Consider the following 22650-nt stretch of genomic DNA (forward strand, 5'->3'; position numbering starts at 1 on the left):
ACTTTGACTGGACAAAAAACCCTATTATAAAACTTAAAAACAAAGGGTTTTTAAGTTTCCTATATTGATGCTTGATTGAAAAAAGAAAGAAGGAGTAAAAAAGTAATAAAAAAAATTGAAATTGGATTTTTTTATTCCTGAAGAAATAAAAAAATGGAAGATTTTGAAAGTAAATAGAAGCAATTGCTTTTATTTAAATAGAAGTGATTGCTTAAATAATTTAATTAGAATTCAACTAGAAATAATGGTTTAATAATTTGCTGACATTTTTTCCATTAATTATTAAATAATTTTCCATTGATTATTAAATAATTTGCTGACATTTTTTCCATTGATTAAATATTATTAAAAAGAACTCAAATTAATTTTTAGAGTGTTACCCTCATATTTAAAACAATTTGAAGAAAATATTAGAAAATTCAATAGCAAAATAAAATGCTCAATCAACACAACCTTCATATCTGGATACTGCCTCGTGATCTGATAAACCTGGAACTCCTCAAAATCTCGCAATAATGTGAAAATAATTCAAAAAAGCTATATTCATTTTCATCTCTTCAGACAGAAGTAACTTTATTGAGAGAAAAAAAAGAAGAAATTGGTAGAAGATAATTTACATTCGCTAAATATTAGTTTCAATGTAGTTCAAACCAAAGAATAAATGTAAGACACTGCCTCAACCAACATTTATAGTTGAATTTAAAAGCATTTGCTAAACACCTTTGTAAAGGTACCTATGAGAACATCCATATTTGACTTAAAAGAACAATAACTGAACAAGCTGAAATGCTAGATTATTCAAAGAAAGACAAAAAGCTAATGATAATGTTCATAAAAATGTATTTGCTCAGCTCGTTAGATTTGTCATCCACAGCGATCAGCCCCAAGGCATTGATGTCTCACAGGTCTGCTTATTTAATGCTTAAAAACCTCAACAAATATAAAACCAGTAGCAACAATTCTATAGTAAAAAATCAAAAAAGACCCTCAATAAATATCAGTAACCAGTAGCAACAATTCTATAGTAAACAATAAAAAGAGACTACAAAGTTTATCAATATTAATAATAACTCTTTATAAGTAAATAACTATTTTAAACTTAAATACAAATTCTACATCTTTAAACAAAGAAAAATTGCTTGAACTAACCGATGTTGTTCTCTCTACATTATATTTATTACAAAAATATGGTTTAGCAAAATAACATGTTTGAATCTAAAAAATTATGATCTTTTTAGACATGGTGGAAAAAGTCATTGAAAGAAAAGTTGCTATTTATTTAAGTAAATGTAATTGAAATTAGTTTTTTTCTATGTTTAAAAATTCAAGTATTAACAACAACAAAAAATGAACTTTACAAAAAATGGACAGATATAAACTATGTGCTAAACTCATACATCCAATATCAAAGTACTAAAAATAAAGCATCAACTTTGGATCACAATTTACATCATAAAGTGGAAAATCACATATGTGGAAAATTGTGATAGCTGGCAAAATTTAATTTTAGTAAACCTTTATAATTCAGTTCAAAACAAAATCAAAAAATTATCTTGTTCTGTGATTAAAGTCTTTAAAGGAAATTCAGCAAACAAATATATTCAAAAACAATACTAATTCTAAACCTCCTTGAATGCTATTAATGCAATAACACTGAATCAGATATTAGTATACAAAAGTGGGTAAATTTTATAAATTAAGTACATATGTTAATATATTAACATATGTACTTAATTTATAAAATTTATGTGCGCCCACATTTAGAGAATGCAGCGTCAGCATGATAACCTTATTTAAAATAAAAGATATTGAAATATTAAAAAAAGTTCACAAAGGTGCTTAAAAAATAAAATGTTAATTACTCAAATTGCTTAACTGCCATTAAATTACTTGAAAATAGATGCAAACAAGAAAATCTTTTTGTTCAATATATTTTTTATTTGTTATTTTTTAAAAGATTTTGTGCTTTGTTGCATAGCAACATCTGGAAGTAAATTTCATGTGAAAGCAGCTCATTGCTTTTTACACAAAAAATTTTTTTACACAAAAACAACAATTTTTTGTGTGTAACTAATGCTAAAATGATTTTATAAACTAAAAAATTACTATAACCCACAAGTTTTTTATTTTATAGTTTAAAACATAAACATGATGTTAAAATGAACTTTTTAAAATTATAATTCTACGAGGTTGTTTCATTTTAAAAAAACCAAGAGTTATCAAGGGGCTTTTTCAAGAAAATTTATTCATTATTTTACAACTTGAAGCCTATGGTATAAACTTAATACAAACTAAGACTGAAATAAGTTTAAAAAAAGATTGCTTCACACAAAATGATATACTGAAAATGTTACCTGCACTAGATTCATTTTTATTAATTTGTAAATGGGTTACCTTTATAGCGCTTATTAGTGATTCTTCTAACTCCTTTCTTTCACATTCAAGCATGTTTAAAATTTCTTCAAAATTATCCACTGGAAAATCTTTACGTGCTAATAAAAATATTTTATAAAAAAAAGCAAGCAAACAAACAGAACATTTTTATAAAAACATTTTATAAAAAAGAGCAAGCAAACAAACAGAATACAAATAATAACAAAATTTAAAATTTTTCTGAAAAAACTATATATTTCTATTTTAACTATGCATACTATATATTTGCAGATCATAAACTTTTATTGTAATACAACCATTAGGAGAATTTTCAAAACTCAAAGGTTTAAAAGCTTATCCTGCTTATACCATTAAATTATTATTAAATTAAATTAAATTGAAAGTTTTATATTACAGTTCTCTTTATCTACAGTAATTTATTTTTACCACTGCTAAAGAGCCCTAAAATACACATGTATTTGTAAAATATACATACAACATATATACAGCGAGCAGGGAAAACACCTTACTATAAACAGACAGTTTTATAAATATTCGTTCCAAATTTTAACCCCAACCAGTGATCTAGTCTAATTTTAAAAGAAAGTTCAGTTGAGTAGAAAGTTACTTGTTCAGGTAGTTCGTTCCAGTATTTTATATAATTTGAGAGCCATTTTTTCATCAATGATGGTGAATGTCTTTTTTAGCATACCAAGATGTTGCAAAGATTTGGAGAAGACTGAATATGTGTGCTCCCCTTGAGGTTAAATGTAAAAATGACTCCTAAATAATGCTATTTAGTAGAGCTTCTTAGGCTTTTATTTATACATTATTTTTGCAAAAAGTAACTGTACATAGGATTAGTTTTACCATAATGGATAACACAGCACTTTCAAATGTTTAATTTAAGTAACCAAGTGTTTGACCACTCATTTACTAAGCATAGACAATCCTGCAGATCAACGAAATTAGTCTGCAATAAAGTTTTAGTACACTCAACAAAGAATTAAATTAAGTTGATCAAGAACAATGTTTTTTTTAATGTGAAAAAAAAGGATTGTCATTAAAAGGCAAGATCATTCATTCAAAATTTAAAAAAACTTTATTTTTTAATTGATGTCAGTTATTCTCTAGTTTAGATTTTTTAATGTTTGATAATATTGTTGTTTTTTTATTTATTCTTATTACTCAAAAATTCTTTATTTACATATTTACTGTTTATCTTAAGTTAATAAAGTTACAAAAATCTTTGCATGTTAATAAATAATATACTTTAAATATGTTATTAGTGTTTTTTTATTAAGGGAATTAAAAATACTTTTGGTAAACTAAGTTTGCTGGTACAGTACACCAAAAATAACAACAACAAAAATCAAAAATGAAACTTGCAATGAAACCTATCATTTATGTTATATATATAATATTTTATTTTTTCTATTTTTTTATTAATTCATCGTTAATTTTTTTATTTTTTTATTAATTCACCGTTTATTTTTTTATTTTTTTATTAATGGCCCAGAAGGCCACTACAGACGAGAAGGCTACTTAATTGTGGTTATAACCCTCTCTCAACTCTAGAACTCTGAAACACGAAACTTAACGAACAAGGCCGCTGCGTGGAGAAACAAGTTGAGCACAGTACTACCAGGGACGTGGTGGGGATCGAACTCGGAACCTCTTGCTTATGTTACTAGATATTTAAATTCCCTACCTAAAAAATACTTCTGCCATTTAAATGTTTTTGTTGCTTATTTAAATTAAATCTAAAACAGCATATTGCAACAAAAGTTCTTTTGACTAACACTCCATTTGAGCTAAATTGACAAGCCAATCAGGTTTCTTACCTATTAAGTAACTTAGCTATAGAGCTATTGATTTAAGTAAGTTTTATTACTTATTGCTGCCGATGTTTAAAATCTTAAATATCATATTTAATGCAATTCTAAATCACTATAAATTTATTTAAAATTTACATATAAAAATAATTTAATGATGAAAATTATAATTAGAATTAGATAAACAAAAATATGAATATCTGCGTCCAAAAATTTTTTTAAGTAAATACTTTAAATATGAATATCTAAAAGCTTTCATACAATAGTGTTTTTATCGACAGTTGCCAATTAAAAAGTCATTTCAAACTTTTTTGATCATGGAAACCATCAAAAAAGTTTTTCCATAATAGTTTAATACTATTAGGCACTTTTTTCTTTTTTTACATTAATAATATAAAAATAAATATAAAAGAAAATAATATATGTAAATAACCGTTTAAATTATTTAAAAACATATTTAAAAGTGATGTACACAATTAAAATAAATCAGTGTAACAAATTAGTTTAAAGTTTAATTGCAAACAATTTTCTTTCATTTTTGTTTTCTCTCTACTATATCAATATAAAAAAGCTTTAGAAGAGGCTCAGGGTAAAGCAAGTTAAATAATTTAATTTAACATTTATAAAATGTAAACATTTCTTTTATTCCTGCTAAGAATATAAAATATTTTAAAAAAACTATTGTAAAGATATTTACAATGATTCACTTTTTTATATTTCAATTACTAACTTTTTTTTATACTATCAAAACACTATTAAATAAAGTAAAAAATGATTTTTTTTACTTTATTTAATATATTTTTTTAAGTATTAATTAAAATTGCATAACATTTTTTTTATTTATATATAGTGTGCATTTTTTATAATGGAAATTTAGAAAAAAAAATTTTGAGTTTTTAAATTAAGAATTGTTTTGGAAAACAACGACTTATAGACAATTTAGCTACAAGAAAGGTAAAATTGAGTAGCAACTCGCCTTGTTACTCATACCTTTCATCAGGTCATATATCTTGCGGATAACAGGTTTAGGGCAAAGAGGTACAGTACAAACACAATAATTCACTAACTTAAAAAGAAAAACAAAAAATCTTAACTTATGCTTTCACTTTATAAAGTGATGTAGACTAGCACTACAGTAGTCTGCGACAATCACTACAGTAGTCTGCGACAATAAGTGGTGGATCAGCATCAAAACTGAAATTAACCTGGAAGGTGATACTGAAATTAAGTTTATTCACCTAAAAGGTCTATTGGCATATTTTAACTGGCCTCAAAGAGCAACTACAATTTATTCCTAACACAAACATATTTAAACAATTATTTGTTCCAGAAGCTTGCTCAAGTTTCAGTAGAAATTAGATGTTTAAAAAAGCTAATGGAAGAAGAACAATGGATTTCAATTTTCTTGTTCTACAGCTGATTAGTTAATGATAAAAACTGATAGGTTTTATCGTGCATTAGATAGATGTGGAGAGGTTAAGGCTATTGCTCTCAACATTTCTAAAGCTTTTGATAAAATTTGGCATCCTGGTCTTCTCCACAGGCTCTCTTTTTACAGTGTATCAGGTAACACCTTTAAGATTATTGAATCCTTCCTTAACAATCTTAGTATAAAGGTTTTCCTCAATGGACAACACTTTATTCTCATCTCAACAAGAAGCCAATACTTTCTGATTGCTTGGAGGGAACATTTGAGCTTGAAAAGGATCTCACTTCTGCTATAGCATGGGGCTCTCAGAGGCTGGTGAACTTTAACTCGGATAAAACTCAATTTTGTTCAACTAATCATTATTGCAATAATTTAGATCTTCCTATATTTATGAACAGCAATATACTCAATGAGTTGTCCACCATTCTATCTTCTAGGATTAACTCTTTCTTCCAATCTTTCTTGGAAACCATATATCAAATTCATTGTAAAACTACCATCTGCTAAGTTTGCATGTCTTTATTGTGCTCACCACTTTCTTACTCAGGATTCTATTCTTTATCTCTATAAATCTCAAATCCATCCTTGTATGGAATACTGTTGCCATATATGGGGTGCTTCCTCTTTTAGACCAGACGCAAAAACGCCTTGTAAACATAGTTGGACCTCAAACCATAATCACATCGCTGTAATGTTGCTTCTCTTTCTCTTTTCTATTAATACTATAATGGGCACTGCTCTAAAGAGCTAGCATCTCTTGTGCTATCTACTAAAATTCGTTCTTGTGTTACTCCTTATTCAATTAAGTCTCATCCTTTTACTGTGACTGTTTCTAAGTGCTCCAAAAATTCTTATTCATCTAGTTTTTTTCCTCAAACATCAGTTCTTTGGAATTCGCTTCCTTCATCTTGCTTTCCTGATTCATATAATTTGCAATCCTTTAAGTCGTCTGTCAATCGTTATCTTGCTCTACAATCTTTATCTTTTCTCTTCCAGTAACTTCCAACTCTAATAGTGGTTGCTTGCAGCCTTGTTGGAAGTGAAGATGTTTAAAAAAAAAAAAAGTGCAGTTTTATTGAATTCGGCATCAAAAAAATGTCTATATTCGTATTTTTGTTAATGGCATTCTTTATTTTATAACAAAAAACATTTTTTTAAATATTAATATTAATAATAACAATAATAAGTATTACTGTTCAGATTTAACATCATGTTAAATCTATGACAACCTATAACAATAATAATATAACAAATACTAATTTAGATAATAAATAAATAGTAGTTATGTAACATTTGGTAAAGTTTAGTCATAAGACAGCTCAAGAAAAGTACTTGATGTTACACTTTTAACTTTGCTTTTAAAATTATTCACTGTTGATGATCTGATTTTGATATTCGATTTGTGAAGGAATGTTCTCTAATTTCGCATTTAAACTGTTGAACAATGTTTAAATTGATTTTTTTTATTTAATGGCAGCAATATATATAAACAGCAATATATGTATAAACAATGTTTAAATCAATTTTTTCTTTTAATGGCAGCTGATGGATTTAGGATGGCACTAGGTGGATTGTAACGTTAGATTTCTTCAATAGATGGATAAATTTATAAAATTGAATTAAATCACCAAGATTTCTTCTTTCGGTCAATGTTTTTAGATTTAGTTTGATTACCTTACTTTTTATGCCTGAACTTAGTTGCATATCTCTGCACATTTTCGTGTATATCAAAATTATTTTTAAAGTATAAATTCCGTACTTGAACAGCAAATTGGAGATGTGGTCTTATGTATGCGAAATATAGCTTCTTGAAAGAGTCACAAATTTTATAATTAAAAGCTGAGTCAATAATACTTAAACTAGTATTTTCTTTTGATATTGCTGCTCTGATCTGTTAAGTTCATTTTAAATTGTCTGATATCAAAATTCCTGAATCTCTTTCAATGTTTGTTGTTAATACATTGATCTTACTTTCATTATTAGTCATGTAATAATCGAAGTATTGATTGTGTTTACTAAAGCGCATTATTTTACATTTATCAACATTGAAATCCATGTTCCATTTATATGTCCATTCAACTAACTTATCAATATTGTTTTGCATAACATTATGATCTATTAAATAATTAAGCAGTTCAATAAGCTTGTTTTCATATGCAATTTTATAGTGTTAGTTATTTGTTCATTGTTTATATAAATTAAAAACAACAATGGACCTAATACCGATCCTTGGACTACTCCACTTACAACATTTCACTACATTGAAGTAATATTGCCAAGAGCTACTCTTATTGTCTTTCAGACATAAATTTCTTGATCTAATTTAATTAGTTGAATTTAATGTCGTAGGGTGATAATTTTAATAACAAATGTTTATGTGGAACATGGTTAAACTATTTTTCAAAATCAGTATATAATATGTCAAGTGATTTTCCTTCGTCTATGCCACTAATTATGTTTAAATACTCTAAAAGATTTGTTGTACAACTTCTACCATTTCTAAAACTATGTTGATGAATAGTCTAAGTTGATTGGAATTTAAATAATTTGAAAATATCATAAAAATCAGACCATTTTAAGAAACAGTCAATACTAAAACTAAGATATCTTGTGATGTTTTTTTATAAATAATGTGTTAAAATATAAAACAAAAAGAAGGACACTTGGTTTAATAAACTAGGTGATTTGTTGTAGAATTATTCATCAAATATATAACTTTTATTAATATAAAACTTTTAAAAATAAATATGTGTATATAAAGAAGAAAAAAGAGAAAAAATAAAAATAACTATTAAAAAAAGTCTTCAATGAACAAAATAATAATAAAAAACTTTTTCATCTTTGCCATTTTATAAAAATGCTTTAAAATGAATTTTTAAAATTTCCTTGCTTTTCATGATTGTGTAATTATGTAGTAATTTGTAAAGCGCTTTTGAAATACACTAAGTTATTATTATTATTATCATTTTTCTTTTTTTTGTTGCTTAATTAAAAACTAGAATTTAATAAAATTTTAATAGAATTTTATAAAAAAAAATATTTTGATTGTAGTCAGCAATTTTAGGGTTTCCAGTTTCCTATGTCTATTACCGTGTACTTTTTGTATTTGCTTTAGTAAAAAGAAGTCTTTTAGCCAAATCCACAATAACTGAATCGTGAAAATCATAAGTAGACTACTATATTTGGTATTACATTAAACGAGCCAACTGAGACACGTTTAAAAAATCTTGAGGTGTTATTGATAACATACATTCGCTTTTTCTAACACTCAAGGTAAAGTTCTATTGTATTTCTTACCGAAATCTTTATAAAACTGTCTATTGTAAGTATATTCTAATTACATAAATGGATTATTATTTCTGTTAATTTATTATCTATAGATAAGTGATCAATGCTATATTATTTTTTAATCTTTTATTAGAATTATTAAAGATCACATCTTTTAAGATCCTTACAGATAAGGTAATAAATTGTTTAAGCCCTTATACTCTATTTAATTTTGTAAATGATTGTATTGAGGCTGTTTAGAATTTTTAGAAGTTGAAGATTGAGCTTATTTTGATTGTTAAATCTATTTTTATGTTATTATTTTATATAGTTTTATTTTATATTATGCTATTTAAGTTTACTTAAGTTACTTAAGTTATTTAAATTTTTTTAAGTTACTTGTAAGTTATAGTGCTTATAGAGCTAAAGTGCTTTTTAGTCACTTCAATTGGCTTTATTGTTATTTTTTTGTTAAAAGGCTCAGTAATAATAAAAAATTTTAGACAGTAGAACTAGTACTGATTTAAGTAAGTTTACTATTTTGTTTTACTTTACATAAATGTGCCTATATTTCAGTATATTTTATATTTCTCTGTATCTATATGAATATTTTCTCTTAAAAAAAACAATGAATTAAAAAAATAAATAAATTCTGCTGGAAGTAGTTGAAAAAAAAAAGATTATGCTTTTCCATGTTTCATTGTTTAAAGTGTTATGCTTCTTTTTAAAGGTATGTAAATATATATATATATATATATATATATATATATATATATATATATATATATATATATATATATATACATATATATACATATATATATATATATATATATATATATATATATATATATATATATATATATATATATATATATATATATATATATATATAAGTTATACCAGTGTATTCTACAAATAGAGAGCTCAATGTTCTTAAAGAACAGAGCAATAATAAATTAGTAAAAACATTTATCTATCTTTTATCTTCAACATAATAGTAATAGTAATAGTAATATATTTAAATAAGTCCTCGTAGATAAAATGACAAATAATTAAAAACCAAACAAACAAAACAAACAAATTATACAAAAATTTATGGTTTGTGAAATATAAACTTCAAGTAAAAAAAAAAAAAAAAAGCAATTGTTATTCATAGCAAGTAAGCTGATATCAAAATTGAGAAAAGGGAAAAAAGATTGCTTTCATTTAATTTAAGTTTACATCTATGACAAATAGTATCTAAAAAGCCAATATTTGCAGCTGCTAAAGTACGAATTAATTAATAAACGTGCAGCTCATCTTCAGTAAAAGATGTACTGTTTGCAGCTGGAGAAAAAAAATACTTATCAATTCTATTCTTAAATGCGTTAACTGATGGAACCTTTTTGCATGCTGACGGCAAGTTATTCCAATCATTGACAATACGATTTGTAAAAAAATTGTGATGAGCATTATTATATGTGAATTCACGCATTAGGACATTGGAAGATGATCTGCGAATTGGTGGATTATGCCAATTAATACTCTCAAAACCGTTTTCTAGCTTAAACTGTTGGATTAAGTCGCTATGTCTCCTGCGAATTTCCAAAGTAATAAAATTGAGCCGACGACACCTTTCAGCGTAAGGTAATCCTATTAAATCATGAGGTACTTTTGTTGCTTTGTGCTGAATTTTTTCGATTTCTTTGATGTTACCTTTTAAGTAAGGACACCATACCGGAATAGCGAATTCCAGGTGCGGCCTAACATATGTAGTGTATAACTTACTCCAAACTTTCATATCTCTTGATCTAAATGTCTTTTTTAATAGGCCAAGTATCATATTCGCTTTACGTGTTGCAACCTGTATGTGTTGATTCCATTTTAGATCATTAGATATGAAGATACCCAGGTCCCTCTCAATATTCGTTGCCTCAAGAGTAAGTGATGTATTTCCATCATTCATTACATATTCATGATTACTATTTCCATAACCAAGGTGCATAACTTTACATTTTGGAACATTTAACTCCATCAGCCATTCCTTTGACCATTCTGTGACAATGTTTAAATCATTTTGTAGGATCAGGCAATCAGCATCGTGAAACTCAGGTCTTATTTCTTGTAACAGTTTAGTATCGTCAGTATAGATTTTATGAACTGATTTTAACTTATCCATTAAGTCGTTTACATAAATGATAAATAATGTTGGACCAAGTACAGACCCTTGAGGAACTCCACTTAGAACATCGGTCCAGTCGCTAGAGTGTTCACCTAAAACAGTTCGCTGTTTTCTAATGTTTCACCATCAGTAGGTTCATCAGGAAGAACTTCCTGATATATATATATATATATATATATATATATATATATATATATATATATATATATATATATATATATATATATATATATATATTCGAAAATGTCTCAATTCATATGATTCTTTTATTTCATTATTCAGTTGTAACAATAGTAATATTACTAGTAATATATTTAATGATAACAGTGAAATTAAAATGGATAATATTGGGCTCAAAAAAGTTATTAGTGTGCTAATAGGCAACTTGAAAATAGTTGCTGTCAAATAAAAGAGATAGCTAGGAAAGATGAAATTAATTGTTATTGAAATGTAAGAAATGCTCATTGGTGAGCAGAAAACTTACTTGCTTGAATTCAGTGTCAAGCCCTGGTAATGTCTGTTAATTTGATTTTACTTTAGACACTTTAGATCAAAGCTAAGTATGAATTTTACTACTAATAGTAACAATTAATAACAGTTTTAAATTTAAATGATTTTAAATTTTTTTATAAATACAAACATAATTATGTTCTTCTTTTTAGTTGCCTTTGTCATCACTTGAATAGCTTGGTTACTGTTGAAACATGGTTTTAATTTTGTAAACTTAATATGTGAAATTTACTCTATTATTCGTTAATCAACAGTTAGAAAGAAGCTGGAACTTTACATAATAAAACCAGTTACTACTAATTATTGCATATCTTTTTTACATTTTTAAATATGCTGCTTTGGAAACACTTTCTTTATCTCCCTCTCTATCTCCCTGTTGATTGAGCTAGGCTGTTATAGTTACATTTTTTATTCTTTATCTTTTTCTGTTATTTTATTATCCTAATTCTACTAAGAATAAAATGCAAATAACACTTCTGTAGTTGAATATTGTAATTTTTTCTTATTTCATTTTAGGCGTCAGCAGGCTTTACTTGACCTTCTTTTTCTGGTACCTGCTGCGTTGTAACAGACTTTAACTTAGGGATTGTCCATAAATTATGGAAATGCTAAATTTCACTAATATAAGAAAAAAGATAAAAAGTTTTGCCTTGCAGAGCCTTAAGTTAAATAAAAAATAAAAATAGCGCATTAAGTTTAATGAAAATCACCACATAAAAGAACTTAAGATCTCCTACTTCTGTTTTTTTAATAAATTTAGTGTTGCGTAATTTATGGACAATCCCTTAACTGATGTTAATGTAGCCTTTTTATGCCATTAACAGTACTTAACTGATGTTAATGTAGTATTTTTATGTCATTAACTATAAGCAATAACATTGCTGAAAGGAAGTCAAACTTGTATTTAATTCTATTTTTTTAGATTATATATCAAGTTATTAATGTGTTTTTATTGTTATTAATGATTTAATTACTAATAACCTGTATTATGAGTTGTTTACTGCTAGTATATATATAAATGCTTTATTAAAACCTTAACACCGTAAATGCCTTATTAAAACTTTTATGATTGATGAATAACTACTTTTATTGTCATGCATTTTTTGTTATAACAGACAAAAACATCACATTCAAAAAGATAATACATAGCAAATATAAAATACCATATTTTCAAAAAAAACAACTTTGTATACTATATTAATTTTTTTTTTATTTTAAAAGGTTTATAAAACAAATGATGATAATTATAAATTTTTATGTTTAAAAAAAAAAACAATTATGAACATATTCATGAAAAAAATAAACTTACCTTTTTTTACAAAAATACCAAGTGCATTTTCCATATCAGTAATACGCATTGTTTCAGTTTTTAAAGCATCCTTCAACAAATCTTCTTGATTTTTGGCTACGCTGAGTTTGTTATTTGCATTTAAAAGATCATCATCAAGTTTCAAGACAGCATTCTCAAGTTCTTTGATTGTTGCACAAAGACCACTACACTCAGATTTAAGATCGTTAATTTCCTTTTTAAGTAATTTTTCAGTTTCATCTTTTTCTAATAAACTTTTCTTTAATTCTCTGCAATTATCACTTCTTATCATCAACATGTTTTGAATTGCAGCTAATTCTTTTTTTGTGTCATCTTTTTCAAGAATCTCATTACAAACGAATTCTGAATCACTGCTTGAGAGATAAGAGCTGCAAATCTTACTTATTTCTGAGTTTGTGTCAGAAATATACTTTTCAAGAATTTTATTTTTTATATTAGCTTCATCAAGTAAAACTTTTATGTCTTCTATTTCTTTGTTAAGAATACTGCACCTATTACTTATATAATCAATTGAATTCTTTTGTTGTTGGTTTGAAAATGATACTACTGAATCTAGGCTATCACTTTTGTGATATAAAAGATCATTTTCTCTATTTTGACGGAATTCTGGTATTTTTTCTTGATATTTTTCATTAAAGCTATCTAATTCTAGTATCTTCTGCAAAGTATAGCTAGTCAAATCTAGCTCATTTAAAAGCTCTTTATTTTTTTCCTCAACAAACGATAATTTTTTAGAAAATGAATCTAGATCATCCTAAATATATAATAATAATAATAATAATAATATATATATATATATATATATATATATATATATATATATATATATATATATATATGTATATATATATATATAGGTTATGTAAATAATTATAATAAGATTATATTTTTTTGTTATCATTAATAGTTAAATGTGATTGCATAGACATAAATATCACTGATAACATGGTAGTGAAATAGTGATAACTTGGAATTTAGTGAATACATCGATAGAGACTCAAAGTTTGGATTGTGTCAACATATGTAGTTTTATTATGGCAAAAAAAAAGTTGCTTTCTTTAAATTTCTGCATTTAAAAATCTTCCTAGGTTTAAGTGCACATTGCACAAATTTTTTTTCACACATGCAAAAATTTTTAGCCCATTTTTTGTGAAGTGAACAGAATAAATTGTTATCAGCAGTAGTAAAATAAATTAGTTTAAAGTTACTGAATAAAGATTATTTTACTAATGGTAAAATTTCACATTACCAGAAGTAAAATAAATACTTGTAGATAAATCTACAAGTATAATCTTTATTCAGTAACTTTTAACTAATCTTATTCAAGCAATAACTTGAGATTGTGAAAATGAAGAAACTAAATTACCTTTAAAAAATTGTTAGAACTTCTTTCAACATCAATAGCATTAGTGAGTTCAGCCCCAAGCTGATCTAGTTGATCTTTATATTTTAAAACCTGCTCTGCCTCATCTCTGTACTTTTTTTCAAACATAATGGCTTCTTTTTCTTTTAATTCAAAATTCTCAAAAAGATTCTCTATTTCTTTTGTCTTTTCTTCAAACATCTTTAAAAATAAAACAATTTTATGTTATTTTTAGAAAAACCAATTTTACATGTAAGTTTGCACTTATGTGTCATTTCCTAGCCACAACTCTATTTAGCCTTTTTTCAAACTTACTTCTGCTTAATATTTTTTCATGTATGGCATTAACTGCCTTGAAAATTGAAGGTATATATTTTAGGTTAAGTCAAATATTTACTTTTATTGTAATCTTGTAATGCCTTGTAATTGTGTGTATTTATTTAACATATAAAATACTTTAACAAGTAAAATTAAAACATCAAAAAAGTTATTAAATTTTGGTTTTATAGATTCTTACAGATTTTGAGTTTATATTTAAAAAAATTATATAAAACATATTTGACTATTTGCTGATGGTATTTTTGCATAAAATTTGATGCAAAAATACATAAAAAAATAAAAGCAAAAACTCAATATTTTTGTTAGAATTTCTTGAGGGTGTTTTATATTTTCAAACATTTTAAACTTTTGCATGTAAGGATCTGAATAGTTTTCAATTCAAAAAAAAAGTTTTGTTGTCATTTGAATTTTAATATTATTTTTTATTTAAGTTTGTAAAGAACTTGAAGCTGAATCCAAAAGTATATAACTTTTGCTAAATGAGCCCTGGGGTGAGTCTGTATGGGTGTTTGAAAATAGCTTGGGATAAATAATTTAGTCATTTTGATATCAAGATAGTTCATGCAATCTCAAAAGCTTTTATCAACAATAAAAACATCTTCATTTTGAATTTGCATTCATTTTAATAATGCCTTCTATGATATTAGCATAAATATTATTGCTATTACATATATATGGATAATTATTTAGCTATTAGTATACATCATTATTAGTACACATTAAAATCATAAACTATAAGAGATTTCAATGCTTGTGCATGGAATATAAAATTTTAAAATTTGAAAGATTCACATTTTTCTCTCTATGTATGTATGTATGTAGCATCCCAAATGCTCGCCACAGCATGCGGTATGCGGTAGTGGTGTAGTGGTAAAGTGCTCGCTTCATAAGCGAGAGGTTCCGAGTTCGATCCCCACCACGTCCCTGGTAGTACCGCGCTCAACTTGTTTCTCAGCGCAGCGGCCTTGTTCGTCAAGGTTCGTGTTTCGGAGTTATAGAGTTGAGAGAGGGTTATAACCACTATTAAGTAATCTCCTCGTCTGTAGTGGCCTTCTCGGCCTTGAGGAGGTGAATAACAAAAAAACAAAAAAAAAAAAAAAAGCATTATCTCTAAAAAATAAAAATGTTCTTGCTCCTTGTGTATGATCACACATTACTTTTTATCTACTGTTTGTATTTTATTTTACTTTATTTTATGTTTATTAAATTTAAACAAGGCTGTGGGTGCTACTACAGTTGAGGAGGCTGTTCAATGGTTTATAATTATTTATTTATTTTAAATCAATATTCTCTTTAAACCCTTTAATTTGAAACATGAATGTTAAAGAACACTGTGCCACTGCAGAAAAACATGTTTTCATCAAGATTTTATGGAACAATTAATAATAGCAATTAATATAAAATAGCAATTCTTCATGATGCATTCTTAATTCAAAAAAATGTATTTTAATTATGTTTAGATAATATAAAATACTTCATACATTAGTTCTTAAGCAAATAAAAAGTTTTTTTTATAATTATTTGCACACCCATATGCAGACCAGTTGCACACATGTGCAGACCAATTAACAGTAAGTGGTAAAAATTAAACCTATGATTTGGATTCATGTCTTTAATTCACAAGATACAGACCAAAATTTAACAAAAATATTAAATGTAAATGTAAAATTCTTATTTTAAGTAATTTAAGTATTTACAAGCCAAAAATTAACTAATATACTTGAATAAGTTTAGATAATACCAGAAAAATTTGATCTTTGCTGTTATGTTTTTTTTTTTAATTTTCAATTTTCTTAAAGTTAATTTTAAACTCACTGATAACTATATAGATTTTATAACATTTGTAACATACTTAACAATTAACTGATAAACTTTATTTTAACCATATAGTTTGTAAGGCATTTGAAACACATACTTAACAACTGACAAAAAGTTTATTACCTGACATAAATTACACTTAAATATAAGTATTCAACAATTTAAATTCACATAAATTAACACACAAACTATAATAACACACAAACTTTCCACACATAATCATTCTAATCAAAATACTTGTTAGTAACTTTTGCGACATATAAAAAATGGTGATATAAACTCTTAGCACTGCTTACATTTAAAAATTGATCTACCCTCATATATTTTTAGATAAAATAGCACATTACAGGAGATATATATAGTTATCAAGTTTATACTAAATAGCTATTTGAAAATTAAAAAAAAAAAAACTATAATAAATTTAGATTTTTTTTTTTTTCACTTTCTCTGAATTTAAAAACTCTTATTCTCACTAAAGATAAAAGTTTGAATTCCATAATCTAGTGTTTTCCATAATCTAGTGTTTTCCATAATCTAGTGTTTTCCATAATCTAGTGTTTTCCATAATCTAGTGTTTTCCATAATCTAGTGTTTTCCATAATCTAGTGTTTTCCATAATCTAGTGTTTTCCATAATCTAGTGTTTTCCATAATCTAGTGTTTTCCATAATCTAGTGTTTTCCATAATCAAGTGTTTTCCATAATCTAGTGTTTTCCATAATCTAGTGTTTTCCATAATCTAGTGTTTTCCATAATCTAGTGTTTTCCATAATCAAGTGTTTTCCATAATCTAGTGTTTTCCATAATCTAGTGTTTTCCATAATCTAGTGTTTTGAAGGTGCAACATTTAATACTTTATTTTAAGTTTGAAATATAAAAAAAATTATTATCATTCCAAAATGATTAAACTAACAAGAAATTTTTAAAAATTTTAAATTTGTAAAAGACTTTTCATCATCATCAGAATAGTGACAATTAAAATATGATGGAAAAAAAAAAATTTCAAAATTTTAAACAACATAATTCATCTAAATACTGTAAAAAATATTTGAAATCATTTATAATCATTAACAAAACATTTTTATAATCATGGCTTTTAATTTTATAACAAAAATAAATATATAACTAAATATAACTTTAAAAATAATAACTGCATTTGTAGGCTTTCTTTTTTATCGAGTTTATAAGGATGAACTTTTTGTTGAAACATTTTTAAATTCTAAATTTCATTTATTTAATCTTCAATAGTATAAAAAGCATTCAGTTTTCCAATGCACATAATTTGAATGTTAGTGTTTAGTTAGCGTTAATCCATCAAATCCACATCTAATACCACACACTTTTGAATTAAAAAACTTTGTTCTTAAATTTTTTTTTAAACAGTCTACAATCTTCCATATTTATGATTATGCATGAATATAGTTCTAACAAATAGTTAAAACAAATTATAAGGTAAATAAATTTTATACTTTTTTATAAACTTTATACTTGTTTCCTGAGTTTAAAAAAATCTTGCTATGTATTAAACTATGACAGCCCCATTCTATAACCTAAATATATTCAAAAAAAATTTAAATTCTGTAATAAAAAGTTACTAAGAGTAATTTAATAAAAAAGATTGAGCAATAGAGACCAATAAAACAAAATTGTAGGAGACAAAACTAAAATTATGGTCAAAGTTAAAAATAAAAAAAATCCTGCATAACAAAACTGATAATATCATTCAAAGCGAAAAAGTAGAAGAAATGATTTTAAATAACTTTGAGAACTATATAAAATGGCCTCATTATACAAGTATACTATAAGATAAATCTATAAACCTGTTGAGAACAGACAAGTGAATGAAATGGTATTAAGATTAGGATTTGGAGTGTCAGTTTCAGTACATCCTAAAACAGGTAGAAAAAGAAAAAAGAAAGAATTCTACATCATTTCCATAAACAAAAATAAGAGGCTAATTGTGTGTGGAGATATAGAAGGACATATTAGTGCAGTCGCATATGATTTCAAAGATCTAAAGAAAAGATCTAAAAACTACATATTACACTTTTTTTAATAATAATTTAAAAATCATTTTATTATTATATGAATTTTAACAATGCAATTGTGCATGTAAAACTCTAAATGAGTGGAAAAAACATGGATAGTAAAGATTTATAAAGGAAGAGGAGAAACTAAAAGTTGGTTTATATTGAAGAATTTATTTTTAAACACCTTCACTTCCAACAAGGCTGCAAGCAACCACTAATTAAAGTTGGAAGTTACTGGAAGAGAAAAGATAAAGATTATAGAGCAAGATAACGATTGACAGACGACTTAAAGGATTGCAAATTATATGAATCAGGAAAGCAAGATGAAGGAAGCGAATTCCAATGAACTGATGTTCAAGGAAAAAACTAGACGAATATGAGTTTTTGGAGCACTTAAGAACAGTTACAGAAATGGGATGAGGCTTAATTGAATGACCAATAACACAAGAATGAATTTTAGCAGATGGCACAAGAGATGCTAGCTCTTTAGAGCAGTGCCCATTATAGTATTTGTAGAAAAGAGAAAGAGAAGCAACATTACGACAATGTGATAATGGTTGGAGGTTGGCTGAGAGAGCAGGTCCAACTATGTTTACAATGCGTTTTTGCACCTTGTCTAAAAGAGAAAGGGCATCATGAGAAGATCTGCCCCAGATATGGCAACAGTATTCCATACAAGACCCGATTTGAGATTTATAAAAATAGAGAATAGAACCCGAAGTAAGAAAGTGTCGAGCTCGATAAAGAGATGCAACCTTAGCAGATGCTAATTTTGCAACTGATTTGATATATGATTTCCAAGAAAGATCAGAAGTAAGAGTTAATCCTGGAAGATGAAGCATAGATGACTCATCGAGTACATCACCGTTCATAAATATGGGAAGATCTAACTTATTGTGATAACGATTGGCTGAAAAAAACTGAGTTTTATCTGTATTGAAGTTCACCAGCCACTGTGAGCCCCATGCTGTAGCAGAAGTGAGATTCTTTTCAAGCTCAAATGCCCCCTTCAAGCAATCAGAGAGTGTTGCCTTCTTATCATGACAGGAATAAATGGTAGTATCACCAGCGAACAATACCACCTTAGATGTGAGAATATCTGAAAGATTGGTAATGTAAATTAAAAAGAGTATAGGGCCAAGGATAGAACCTTGAGGAACCCCTCAAGTTACAGAATAACTTTTATACTACGTTTGGAAAGGAAGGATTCAACAATCTTAAAGATGTTACCAGATACACCATAAGAAGAAAGCTTATGGAGAAGACCAGCATGCCAAACTTTATCAAATGCTTTAGAAATGTCAAGAGCGATGGCCTTAACCTCTCCACCTTTATCTAATGCGCAGTAAACCTATCAGTTATTACTGTTAGCAAATCAGCTGTAGAACGAGAAGATCGAAAAGTTATTAGATTCAAGATGAGAGATTAAGTGATTGTTAATTAAAGATTTAAAAACCTTGCTTATGATAGGAAGAAGACTATGGAGACGGTAGTTAGACGATCATTTTCCAGAATTTTTGAAAATAGGGATCAGATCATTTTCCAGAATTTTTAAAAATAGGGATAACAGATGCCGCTTTCCAGCAGGCTGGAAAACAAGATTCTGATAAGCACTTGTTGAATAATTTTGAGAATATAGAAGACAGCTCTGGAAAACCCTTTTGCAAGACTATAACAGGTATGTTGCCCGGGCAAGAAACTGTAGAAGAGTCTTAGCAGGAAATCACTTTAGTTACAGAAGCTGGAGTGATACGAATGTCAAGCAATGGATCAACCTGTTTGACGGCTATATCAGGTAGAACGAAAATAGTGGAATCATGAGATGATATTGATGAAAAGTTCGTAGCAAACAATTCACCTTTGTTTTTAGGTGAGGTGACAAAGTCTAAACAATACAAGAGAGGTGGAATTACAGATTTGCCTTTATTATTGATACTATTAAAGATTTTCCAGAAGTCACAAGAGCCTAATTTTTGTAATAAAATACAAGATTTCATGACCTGAGAATAGCGGGCTTTGGCATTAGAAAAAACCTTTTTACAATTTCTAGCAGCACAATGTGAGGAAAACCATGGAGAAGAGTGATGCTTGACCTGGAATCTTGACGAGAGGAAATAAAAGATTCTATGCCTGCCTGAATCCACTAAGTTATGTAAGAAGCACATTTGTCAACAGGAAGACCAAAGATTTCTCCCCAAGGGCCATTACGAAGAAAATCATGGAAAGAGTCCCAGTCAGCTTTAAGGTAGTTGTAGGAGGTACGATGATAGGATTCAGATGATGAAGATGCATGAGATAATAGTTTTAGAGAGATCAAACTGTGATCAGAAACACCTAAGGGTGAATGTGGGGAAACTGAGCACTGACTAGGATCAGAAACAAGACATAAGTCGAGTAGAGAAGGTAAATGATTCAGGTTGTCTAGAAAGCAAGTTGGAAAGTTGACTATTTGAGTTAGGGATTGAGCAAAGCAAAAGGTTTGGGCTTTAATGCCTACAGAGTCACTGACACTAGACCCAAGCCATTTAGTGTGATGAGCATTAAAGTCACCAACAACAACAATATTAAAATAAAGAGAGGTCTTGGTCAATATGATCAGAAATAACATCAAAAAGAATGCAGCCTTGAGATGAAGGAGAGCGATATAGAACAAAGAGAAAGGCAATAGAGTGAAGTGGTGCTAAACGAAAGCACATGAAAGAATAGTCAGTGGATTCAAACCTAGTTTCACGATAAATGGGTGAATTCTTACAAATGTAAATGCCCAGGCCAAGCATGTGACTATTGGAGTCTTTACGAATTAAAGGAAGATAACCATCAACACTAAGATCACAAGATAAGACAGCTAAACTCAAATTAGTCTTGCAAAGAGCAAGTAGGTCTGGTGAACTTTGCAAGCGATAAGACTCAACAGAAGAAAAGTTACTTCGAAGACCACGAATATTAGTGAATGATATGTTTAGAGAATTTGGTGATGATAATGGTTTTTTGTGTTTTATAGTTTTTGGTACTTTATTCATTTTTAAATTTGTTAAAGAACCTGACTCAAAGCATAGATAGTACTCAGTACACTGTTTAGTAGCCCAAGCAATTGCCTCATTACTATTAATAAACCCTAAGCCATAACAAAGGACTCCAAATGTGGCCTTGGCAATGCACACCAAAGGTACAAACAGGGACACCATCCATGCGCAACATGGCACTGTTAATACTTTGATGGCTACTTAATTGTGGTTATAACCCTCTCTCAACTCTATAACTCCAAAACACGAAACTTGATGAACAAGGCCGCTGCGCGGAGAAACAAGTTGAGTGTGGTACTACCAGGGACGTGGTGGGGATCGAACTCGGAACCTCTCGCTTATGAGGCGAGAGCTCTACCACTACACCACTACCATAGCTACCACAGAGTTTAAGAAACCTGACTACCAGCGAGCCTCAGAACCATAAAATTGAGTTTTAGAGCTTTACCCTCATAAGGAGATAATAGGATGAGTTGCCAAGTCATAAAAACAGAGGCACAAGCAAAACCCATGCATCGAGTCAAGAAGACCCATCATTCAACATCTTAAACTGGAAACAATGTATTAAAAATACATCTGCACCAGACTAATAGATGAAGAAGTGGTGCGAGGCTGGTCAACGGATAGAATTTGTTTACCTCTTAAGTCTTTGCCTAGGAGGCCTTCTACAAGACAGTAGCTGGATGCATTTAAGATCTGCCCAAGATGAGTATTTTTATCGAGACACCATCTCTAGCCTTTACTCAACCAAGAGCCCCAAGGCAGAAGATGTTTTATGTCAGAGTTGGCATCTCCTAGCCTTTGCCTAAAAAGGCGTATCCTACAAGGCAGCAGGACATGGAGCAGAGTGTACTGGGTTACATGTTACCAGTAGCAGGATAACTTGACCTGACAATTAAACTGGTTGACTAGGTGATAAAGATTTAAAAGAATAATTGCTAAAAAAATAAGAAGCAGTGTATTTATCAATAATAGCATTTTGGTTTTATGCCTAAAAATGGGACAACAGATGTTATATTTATTGTAAGACAAATTGAAATAAGAATTGTTCTTATTATTTAAAAGAGATTTTGGATCAAAACCAGGGATCTTATTTCTTTTTTGAAAGAAAAAAAAAATTTAGGGACAGCATTTGTGGACCTTTAAAAAACTTTTGACAGAGAACCAAGA

At 27.8% G+C, this 22650-nt stretch overlaps 1 protein-coding gene across 1 annotated transcript in view; it reads right to left on the reverse strand.

Annotated features, from left to right (window-relative positions):
- The window catches only part of LOC100212328 (muscle-specific protein 300 kDa), a 97955-nt gene that overhangs the window by 58437 nt on the left and 16868 nt on the right, over positions 1–22650 (reverse strand). The window contains 3 exon segments of the mRNA XM_065811562.1: positions 2395–2492; positions 12888–13662; positions 14275–14472. Of these exon segments, the coding sequence (XP_065667634.1) occupies positions 2395–2492; positions 12888–13662; positions 14275–14472 (1071 nt within the window).

Source organism: Hydra vulgaris, chromosome 12 (genome assembly GCF_038396675.1).
Source record: "Hydra vulgaris chromosome 12, alternate assembly HydraT2T_AEP".
Taxonomy (NCBI): domain Eukaryota; kingdom Metazoa; phylum Cnidaria; class Hydrozoa; order Anthoathecata; family Hydridae; genus Hydra; species Hydra vulgaris.